The sequence below is a fragment of the Eumetopias jubatus genome, unplaced genomic scaffold (genome assembly GCF_037043125.1).
Source record: "Eumetopias jubatus isolate StellerSeaLion01/CBP00866 unplaced genomic scaffold, mEumJub1_p1.0 scaffold_7, whole genome shotgun sequence".
In the NCBI taxonomy this organism is placed as follows: domain Eukaryota; kingdom Metazoa; phylum Chordata; class Mammalia; order Carnivora; family Otariidae; genus Eumetopias; species Eumetopias jubatus.
The window spans coordinates 82,800,782-82,811,436 of record NW_028274813.1 but is presented as its reverse complement, the minus strand read 5'-3'; the positions used below and the strand labels follow the sequence as shown (position 1 = coordinate 82,811,436).

Genomic DNA, 10,655 nt, shown 5'->3' with positions numbered 1-10,655 from the left:
TAATCTACAACTGTAACTTTAAGTTAGAAAATGTATTCCATCTTATACCAGTGACTACTTGTGCCTGTTAAAGACACCCTCATTCTTTTGTTTTTTAATTTTATTTATTTATTTGAGAGTGAGAGCAGGAGAGCACAGAGGGAGAGGGAGAGGGAGAACCAGGCTCCCCGCTGAGCAGAGAGCCGGACATGGGGCTCGATCCGAGGACCCTGAGATCATGACCTGAGCCGAAGGCAGATACTTAACCGACTGAGCCTCCCAGGTGCCCAAGACACCCTCATCCTTGTTCAAAATATTTGAGAGGCTACATTTGAAATCAAGAGTTTGGTGAGCAGAAAATCAGATTAAAGGGCATGAGTTGAAAGGTCACGGAGTAGCTTGATGAAGCACCTGTAAACCTATGACAGTGACCCTTTCTATGAATCAGATGCTGCCAGATTCATGTCTCCAGTTTTGGTGGCAGTTAGAGGACCCTGGGGAATCTCTCACTCATAGACTTGACCCCTGACCCCCTACTTATTTTCTATGAATAAGCACTGAAAAAATCTTGTTTATTATTTGCTCCTTTGCTTTCTAATCTTCTTGCTTTCCACTTCCTTCTGTTTTCATATGCTCTCTAAGGATGGTGATAAATATGACCAGCAGAGTTCCTCATAGTTCCTTTTTACATGGTGGTAGTTATTACCACCATAGCCACATAGATTGGCTTTGGACACGTCTAAAGGCTATAGCCTCAGTCAAGTTACCTCTGTTGATGGTTGGCTGATGTCTTTGGTCACATGTTTCTTTGGGAGACAGTAATGGCTCTGGAAATTGGGGGTGGAGAGTGGGGAAGGAAGAGTTTCATTGTAGGGAAATGATAAGCCCTGAAAGATATCAAAAGTCATCATCATCATCTTCTTTTATTTTTATTTTTTTAAGTAGGCTCTATGCCCAGCATGGAGCCCAACGCAGGGCTCAAACTCACAACCCTGAGATCAAGATCTGAGCTGAGATCAAGAGTTATATGCTTAGGGGTGCCTAGGTTGCTCAGCCGTTAAGCATCTGCCTTCGGCTTCGGTCGTGATCCCAGGGTCTTGGGATCGAGCTCTGCATCCGGCTCCCTGCTCAGAGGGAAGCCTGCTTCTCCCTCTCCCACTCCCCCTGTTTGTATTCCCTCTCTCGCTGTCTCTCTTTCTGTCAAATAAATAAATAAATAAAATCTTAAAAAAAAAGTTATATGCTTAACTGACAGGGCCACCCAGGCACCCCAAAGGTCATCTCCTTTAAAAAAAAAACAACCTGACACATTCCCTTACCACTCTCTCCTTCATGTACACTGGCCACACTTCTGTCATATCTTCTATAACTCTTTGCTGTTATTTGTAAATTTGTCTGCCCCTATGGTGCGCACCCTTCTACATTTAGGGGTAAAGACCTCTGGGACCCATACCTACTCTTACCGGTTTTGAATTCCCGTTTAACACAACTCCCAGAACACAACAGGAGCTCGGTGTCTACTGACTAAATGAGTAAGAGAAAGCCTCACAACTTGGCTAATGCGACCTGGGTCTCCTGTAAGAGTAAGGAAAGTAGTCTCTTTCACCATCCGAGCAGCCGGAGTGCTCTAATTTGGGTAGCAAAGGGGTGAAATTTTCTGAAATTTTCAGAAATTTCACCAACCCAGAGGACTGCCCAGGAGGTGAATTTGCTCAGGGAACCAGGAAAACTCAAAGGCCTTGGCAACTGGGCTACCCTCTCCGAGAAGAAGATGGGCGGAGGACGCTGTCCCCGCGCCGGGTACGCTCAGATGCTAGTGGAATCTACCTGTCCCTACAGAAGGTGGGGGGCCAGGGCATGTGACTCCACTGTTTCCCCGCGACAAGTCCCGCCTACCTCTTTCTCGCACCTCGTTCCTCACTTCCTTACCCGGCCGGGCTCCTGTCAACCAATCCACTCACAGAACATCGCCAGGTTGGGCGGTGGTTGGAGGACTCCCGGGATCCGTCACGCGGAGACTCCGCCCCCCTACTTCTTCCTAGCGTTCAGCGACGGAACTGAGCCGAGCGTTTGTGAGCTGCTGGGCAGGCCGTTGCGGTAGGTGAAGAGGGGTAGGGGTGCCCAGTGTTTTAGAGCCCCGATCCCATCCCGGGATACCACAGAGGGGCCTCAGGGCCTGACTCATCCCGCCCAGCCCGTCCTTGAGGGCAAAATGACCGAGGCCTGGGTCTGGACACCAGGGTTCCCGGCGCTGTTCTGGACTTCCTAGGGAGGTGTGGGGTGAGGGCCGGGGCTTTGGTGCGAGCAAGTTTTGGTTTGGTAGGTTCAAACGACTTCGGGATGGGGGTGGAGATTCACTGTGGACCCTGGCATCAGTTCATCCAAGGCCGCTGTGACATACCTTCTGGGCGCTTACGTTGGCTGGGCCGTCACTACTGGGATTATTCACACTTTAGCCTGGCCAGCCTTCCTAATCCAAAAGGTCCCTCCTGGAAGAAGGTGTCAACCCATTCCGTAAGACTAGATAGTTATGAAGGCCCCTGGCAATGTGGAATTGGATAAGAACATGGATTTTGGAGTGGCACAGGTCTGGTTTCCAGTCAAGGAATCACTATGTATCAGCAAGGTACCCTTGACTAGTTACCCTTCTGATCCTCGGTTCCTTCGTCTGTAAACTGATGGAAATGTCTCTTCCAGTGTTTCTATTAAGATAAGAACTTATAAAATAAGAATAAGGTATATAGCCGAGCTTCTACATGTAATGAGCACATGGGGCTTTGCATATGGCAGAAACATTTTTATTATCCTCATGCATTTGGAACTCTGCAAGGCCTGTAGTCTGTGTCCTTTTGAAAACAGAATTTAATTGGCTTAGGACAGAGTGGTTGCATTTTGGAGATCTCTGGAGAAAAGTGCAGAATGGTTGTCTCCACTGGGAATGTCTTAGAAATGTGTGTGTGTGTGTGTGTGTGTGTGTGTGTTACAACATATATAACATAAATTGGCCATTTTAACCATTTTTAGATGTGCAGTTCAGTGACACATGATTGTGCAACCATCACAATCATCCATCTCTAGAACTTCCCAAACTGAAACTCTATCCATTAAAAAGTAACTCCCATTCCTTCCTCTGCCAAACCCCTAGCAACCACCATTCTGTTTTATGACTCCATGAATTTGACTGCAGTAGGTACTTCATATAAGTGGAATCATTCAATATTTGTCCTTTTGTGTCTGGTTTATAGACATTTCATTTTTAAAAAAACTTTGTTATGAAAACGTGAGTGCAGAGCCAGCAGAGGGATCCAATTACTCTTTTGTCATTTTTATATCTGTAACAGGAATCCAATAAAAGACACTTTAAGTTTAGAGAACTTCTTAAAAGCCTGTTACCTTCCTTCATTGGATAAACAAATATCTGAGTCCTGCATACTTATCCTATATCCTTTTTTTTTTAAGATTTTTAAAAATTTATTCATGAAAGACAGAGAGAGAGAGAGAGGGGCAGAGGGAGGCAGAGGGAGAAGCAGGCTCCCAAGGAGCAGGGAGCCTGATGCGGGACTCGATCCCAGGACCCTGGGATCATGACCTGAGCCGAAGGCAGATGCTTAACCATCTGAGCCACCCAGGCGCCCCACTTATCCTATATCCTTAAAGTCAGTCCTTACATCTCTGTTTTTCAGCTCAGATTCCAAATGAAAATGTTTGAGAGTATTGACTCTACAACCACAAGACCTGGCCCTGATCTTTGGGCTGAAATCTGTTCCTGTCTACCAAATCCTGACCAAGAAGATGGTGCCAACAATGCCTTCTCAGACTCCTTTATGGATTCTTACCCTGCGGGCACAGGCCAAAGGGAGGCCCCAGAGTTGGCTGTTCAGCCAGCTACAAAGCCTTGGGCTCCCTTGCAGGATTCAGAAGTATATTTAGCATCTCTAGGTAAGTTAGATGGCTTTTTTTCTTTTCTTTTCTTTCTTTCTTTCTTTTTTTTTTTGATTCAGAAGCTGGTGGTTTGAAGAAAGCATGTTGAAGTTCTGTTTCATCACCTGATTTCTATTCTTTTTTTTTTTAAGATTTTTTATTTATTTATTTGACAGAGAGAGCGAGAGAGCACAAGAGTGGCAGGCAGAGGGAGAGGAAGAAGAAGGCTCCCTGCTGAGCAGAGAGCCTGCTGTGGGGGATGCGGGGCTTGGCTCGATCCCAGGACTGTGGGATCATGACCTGAGCTGAAGGCAGACGCTTAACCAACTGAGCCACCCAGGCGCCCCTCTATTCTTAATTACTAGTTTTTGTCCTCACCACATGTATTTGTTAGATGTAATTCTGGGGGGGGGGGTGTTTCAGGTTGGTTGTTGGGAAGGAGCACCCTTTTCCTCTTTTTTTTTTTTTTAAGATTTTATGTTTTAAGTAATCTCTACACCCAATGTGGGACTTGAACCCCAAGATCAAGAGTTGCATGCTCTACTGACTGAGCCAGCCAGGCACCCCAGGAGCACCCTTTTCCTTGTATATCCCTTAAAACAGTCTGTTACCTCCTGCCTCTGACTGTTTCATCTGAATTCTGCTTCATTTCTTGGCATTCTGTAGGTCCCTCTTGCCTACTATTGGTGGTCCATATATTCAGATAACTCAAAAGTGTCAGACATTATGCCATCTTGAAAGAAAAGATCATGACCCCAGAGCTGCACATAGATTTCTGGTGAAACTATTGTATTGAAAAACTACTGTACTGGGGCACCTGGGTGGCTCAGTCGTTAAGTGTCTGCCTTGGGCTCAGGTCATGATCCCAGAGTCCTGGGATCGAGTCCCGCATCAGGCTCCCTGCTCAGCAGGGAGTCTGCTTCTCCCTCTGACCCTCCCCCTCTCGTGTGCGCTCTCTCTCTCTTTCTCTCTCATTCTCTCTCTCTCAAATAAATAAAATCTTAAAAAAAAAAAGAAATGAAAACAGGATTGCAAATCATAAAGTTTCAATTGGGTCTGGGCTTGATATTCACCCTCCCCCTGCAAAAGGCCATCATTTAGCCATTTATTATTGTTGAAGGCAAGACTACATTAAAGCAGAAGGCAAATGGTGATCCCCTTCCTTCTGTTCTTCAGTTGTTCCACAATTACACTTAAAATGCAAAGAAGAGTAATTAAATATCTATCATAAGGAAGCCATGTGGACCACTCTCATTGGGATTACAAGATGTTTGTTTTTATTAGGTTCCAACATCCAGGCCACAAGTTGAGTAACTTTAAAAAATGTTGGGAGATTGCTTTTCTTTAATCAAGAATTTAATCATAGATAGGTATCTTAAAGGTCTCTTATTATTGAGTTCTCATCAAGTCAATTTTAGTGTCTAATGAACCATTGGATCTTTCATCATTTTCTCTAATTCTTTCTCATGAGATTTGGACACCACTTCATGTCACTGTAGCAGAAAGAAAAACCATTTACTCCTCAGAGAGACTATTTTCAAGGAGTTGACACATGTCAAACCAGGGAAAACAAGTAATGCCTTCGAGAGATACCTGCTGGCTTCTGTAATTTCAAAGAAAACGTGCCGTTGACTTATTTATGAGCCTATGGCTTTTTTCCTTTCTGGGGTTAAACATGTATTTGATACAATACAGAATTAAGACATGGTGAAGGAAAAAGAAAAATGTACATTTCTCTTTACCTGTCCTTAAAAAGAATGGGCTCTTGGGCACCTGGTTGGCTCAGTCGTTTAAGCATCTGCCTTCGGCTCAGGTCATGATCCCAGAGTCCTGGGATCGAGTCCCACATGGGGCTCTCTGCTCAGCAAGGAGTCTGCTTCTCCCTCTCCCTCTCTCTCAAATAAATAAAATCTTTAAAAAAAATGGACTCTTTTGCAGGGAGTGTGGATGTACTCATTAGTGAGAGAATTTTTAAGTTGTCACCTTGGCATTTTATTTTATTTTTTTAAAAATATTTATTCATTTGAGAGAGAGAGAGACAGAGAGAGCACAAATAAGGGGAGAGGCAGAGGGAGAGGGAGAAGCAGACTCCCTGCTGACCTGCGAGCCTGACTTGGGGTTCGATCCCAGGACCTAGAGATACGACCTGAGTTGAAAGCAGACGTTTAACCATCTGACCCACCCAGATGCCCCTGTCACCTTGCATTTTAGATTTAGTTTCATTTCATACTCACTTTCCTTGTTAAGTTGCTTCTCCTCTTCTCTTTAGAAAAGAAGCTAAGAAGAATCAAAGGTTTAAATCAGGAAGTGACTTCCAAGGACATGCTTCGAACCTTGGCCCAAGCCAAGAAGGAGTGCTGGGATCGGTTCCTCCAGGAGAAGTTAGCATCAGAGTTCTTTGTGGATGGACTTGATTCTGATGAGAGGTAATTGGTTCTCAGTCCAGTTCTAGGTGACAGTATTTCACTGGAAGCATCTCTCTTTCTCTAAAGAATTCAGGGAGAGTGACATTTGAGTCCAGATATTGGTTGATATCAACATCAAGTTTCTGAGCTCTGTTTGCTCTTGGTCCAGTAGCAGATGTTGATAATTATTATTTTTGCAAAAAAGCAAATACCCTACCTACATCTTGATCACAGATTGAACAGAATTAATGAGAAAGCACTGTCTTCATTTCTAAGTATATAGTGCGCTTGAGAAAGTAGTAGCCAATCAGCAACTGGGACCGTGTCTTACCTGTGACTCGCCATTGCCTTAGAGAGTTCCTGTCATATTGTAGGCATTCAAATTTGTATAGACTAAATGAATGAATTTCTTTTTTTTTTTTAATTTTTTAAAAAATATTTTATTTATTTATTTGACAGAGGGACACAGCGAGAGAGGGAACACAAGCAGGGGGAGCGGGAGAGGGAGAAGCAGGCTTCCCGCGGAGCAGGGAGCCCGATGTGGGGCTCGATCCCAGGACCCTGGGATCACGACCTGAGCCAAAGGCAGACGCTTAACGACTGAGCCACCCAGGCGCCCCTGAATGAATGAATTTCTTAAGCATCTACTGTGTGAAGGCACTGCCCATGATGTTATGGGGCTGACGGCGCTGGGGTGGAGGGGAGATGTTAGGAAATTTTAAGATCCCCCCTCTTTTTGGTCCCCACAACTATTTGGGGAGAAATGACAAATATATATAAAGACATACCTAACAAAATAAGGCAGCATAAGGAAAGAGCCAGGTGAGTGGAAGTGACAGAACATGCTTTGGGAGTTGAAAGACCCTTGAGTTCCCTGTGGGCTCTGGTGTTTGTGCCAGAGAAGAAGGCAGGACTCAAACAGTATCTGCAGGTGGGCCAGACGCAGAGAGGAGGATATTCTGCTGCAAAGAGCGGAATGGTGCTCGACACCCGTCACCCGGGAAAGAGGCTCTGCCACTTCCCGGTTGTATGTTCTTGAGGAAGTAACCTCGGTGTGCCCCAGTCTCCTGCTCTGTAAAGCAGGAATAGTAGCTCTTCCCTCACCCGGTTGTTTTCAGGGTTAAAGGAGTTACTATGTGTCAAGTGCTTAGAACAGACCTGGCACCTGGTAAGCACTAGGTAAGTGTTAGCTATGAGTGTTAGTCCTAACAGAATTTTAAAGTTCAGTAAGAAATTATCCAAAATAAAGTAAAAGCCTGAATTTTAACAATAGGTCTTAGGGAAACATCACCTAAGTTTGCAACATATTATTAACATTGATTTTAAGAGTCCCATGGTGTCAGATGAAGATATGGTTGCTGAAATCAGGGACAGTAGGTGAATAAAACTTGATAGTTATGTTTTACTTTTCAATATGCAAAGCATTTTCACTTACGTTATCTTAAATATTGCATCAGCATGCCCCCAGATTCTTCAGAAATCAGTGTGGCATCTAAAGTCAGGGCAACTACCTATCTTCTGAGAGTTCAGAAAATAATACACATTTTGCTCTTTTCTGTCTCTAAAGACTCAACCCAGTTGAGCCTTAAACTGCCCCAAACACAAGAGACTTGAAGATGCACACGTTCCCAACCCACCAATAATTTGGTATTCTATTCTCTCTCCCCTTGAATGTTTGCCTCCTTTCCAATTCTGGGAAGAAAAGACAAAATTTGCTCCTGCATAATGCTCAAGTAGGAATTCTTTTTCTTTTAAAGTCGAATCAGCACCAAGGCCCGAGTTAATGTTTCTGTGTGTTTCTCCATACCTACAATGATGTGATGTTCCCTTTTCTACAGAAGCAACTGAGACAATTCTATGAAGAGTGTGGTAGATGAATATGAAATGCTCCTGGAGTACCGTAGGCCCCTGAGCTGTGGACACCTGTTCCCCTGAGCTGCCATCTGTGGGAACGCTTCTTTCTATCAGTGTTAGAACATGTGCCCCAGAAACAGTAGATAGGCATTTATTTGCAGACTTCAAAGTTTCTGTTTTAAACAGAGGCCATCTTGTAGTGGAATTGTGTGGTTTTTAAGGTATGTGAAGGCCAGGTAGGTGACTCTCCTCATGGCATGCCTTTGGCGGAGGAGTAATAGGCTGAGAAATCCTACTGTCTACCACACTATTCCCCCATTTTAGGTGTCTAAAATCTGCTGGTTATGTCTTGACTTCTTGGCTTAAGAGTTTGGGCTATTGAAGAGCATAGAATAAGGCTTACGGTATTGTCATCATTTATAGTTTACTATGAATAGCTCATAAGCGTTAGAATGGAGGGTCTTGGGTACTTAAGGAAGGTGGGAGGGGGCACTTCCCCTCCCCACCCCCCTGGAACAGATCCAAACCCAAAAAGAGCCCTCTGGCACTGTGGCTATTTCTTTGTGGGAGAAATTTGCTGTGCAGATGTTTCCATCTTGGGGACTTGCTATAGGATGAAGTAAACAAACAAACCAAAAAGCCCCACAAAAATGGTGCTTAGTGTAACTAAGTGCTGTAAGTATAATCGAGTCTGACTGCCTCAGGTATAGGAGATTTCAAGATGCTCACTAATAATTTGGTGTTTATTTGAATGTTTCTCCCTTGGACAATTTCCTCTCTGGTTTTGAGGGAAAAAAAAAGACAAGACTGAGGCATAAGCTCTTCAGCTACTCTCGCCAAGCCTTTAGAGGCTGTGCATCGAAGGGGGCCTGGTGCTGGTTATAGCCAAAGTGCCCACTAGGGGGTAAATTATGCCGCTGAGTTGCCAGGATGCACAGCTGTCAGAGGACTATCGTCATTCTCCCCGTTAGCAGTGAAAAACAATTGTAGGAAGAAATTGGTGGTGGGCGGGAAGGCAGCATTTGAGTAACTGAGATAATCATTAAGTAATTAATCAGCTGGGTCTGATGCAGCCACCCTTTTCTCCTGCTCTCTCCTAGCACCTTGGAACATTTCAAGAGGTGGCTCCAGCCAGATAAAGTAGCCATCAGTACAGAGGAGGTCCAGTATCTGATTCCTCCAGAGTCCCAGGTTGAGAAGCCAGCAGCCGGGGACAAGCCAGCAGCAGCGGAACAATAAATTACACACACACACACACACACACGCTGAGCAGCTGTCTTGGATCCAGAGGGAACAGCGGAGAGCTCGGCGGGGCAGCAAGGAGAAATCCAGGGAGGCGGGGGAAGCCCACCCTCCCACTCAACAAAGCAAACAGCTGTGGCCCCCGAGGACTTGCTTGGGGCTGGCGTGTGTGACTGTCTTGGATAAAATGACCCAGTGCATGCTGGATCAAGATACTGCTTTCCTCTGTGTCTCACAGCTTGCCTGAACTCTGTTGCAGCAGGGGAGAAGTCCACTAAGAATCTAGTGAAGCAGCAAGTATGAGAGTATTTGGAGAAACTGATACCCTTGGGTTTAATATATAAGCTAAGTGAGCCATATTTTTTCTTGCCTCTTCTGGGTGTTCCTGCCTGCGCTCCCAGCATTCCCTTGGTTAACTGTCAGGGGTGAGTGGGGTCGAGGAGAATCAAGTTGGCCTCCTTGGATCCACAGCCCATGTGGGGCTTCTCTAAGTTTGTAATAAATATAGGGACATGAGGAAAAGAGGCCATGCTTTTCCTTTGTCTGGTTCGTTCCTTGTGGAGAAAATGGATCAAAGTATGAAAACTTGGGTGTTTGTGTGTAGATGTATATTTTTTATTTCATGCATGGTTTCTCCCCTAACTTCCTCTTGCCCTTAAAATGGGCCAGGCTTCAAACTAGACTTGTAAATATGGTGTCGGTATTTGACACCACCCCTGAATAGTTCCAAGCTCGCCTGTGGCAGCTTTCCTGGCCCTTCTTTTTCAGTCTGTGTTGTCCCTATAAAACTTTTCGCATCAGAAGAGCTTTGTGTGTGGTGCCATTGACCTGTGCCCCCCCCATCCGCCCCCCACAGAGATGCTCCCAGGCGGTGGGGAGGTAAAGACAAGTGCGTGACAACGGAGGACAGTTGATAACCTTTGCCAGCCTTCTATTTGTAACATGTACCCTCTGACAAGCCAGACCTCAGTGCTCTGAGGGTAGGCGCCATGGAGCTTCTTCCTGGGTAATAGGTTTCAAGTCCCTAATGACGAGCAAGGTGACCCTAAAAATCTGCAGAGAACATATGCTCCCATCTAAATCAAGTATTTGCCTTGTCTGAAAGAATGGGAATCAACCAGGTAGTTCCATATACTTGCTGAATCATACAAATTTGGGGAGGGGGGGAACTTCCAGGCATATTTTCCTTTTATAAAATTGATTAATGGTCTTAGCTTTATTTCTCGTGCCTTGTAATAGTAGGATACCTTTGAC

The 10,655-nt window shown here is 45.0% G+C and overlaps 1 protein-coding gene across 2 annotated transcripts; it reads left to right on the top strand.

The window, feature by feature from the left end:
* The first annotated feature begins 2,016 nt into the window (after positions 1 to 2,016).
* Positions 2,017 to 9,990, top strand: CCDC32 (coiled-coil domain containing 32). Of its 2 annotated transcripts, none has more exons than XM_028119563.2 (4): positions 2,017 to 2,076; positions 3,663 to 3,918; positions 6,170 to 6,326; positions 9,260 to 9,990. In XM_028119563.2, the coding sequence occupies exons 2-4, from the start codon at positions 3,675 to 3,677 to the stop codon at positions 9,396 to 9,398; spliced, it is 540 nt and encodes a 179-aa protein (XP_027975364.1). In that variant the 5' UTR covers positions 2,017 to 2,076; positions 3,663 to 3,674; the 3' UTR covers positions 9,399 to 9,990. The 2 variants fall into 2 exon arrangements, with proteins under 2 accessions (XP_027975364.1, XP_027975365.1); XM_028119564.2 differs by having other exon boundaries at positions 2,028 to 2,076; positions 3,668 to 3,918.
* The last annotated feature ends 665 nt before the right edge of the window (positions 9,991 to 10,655 follow it).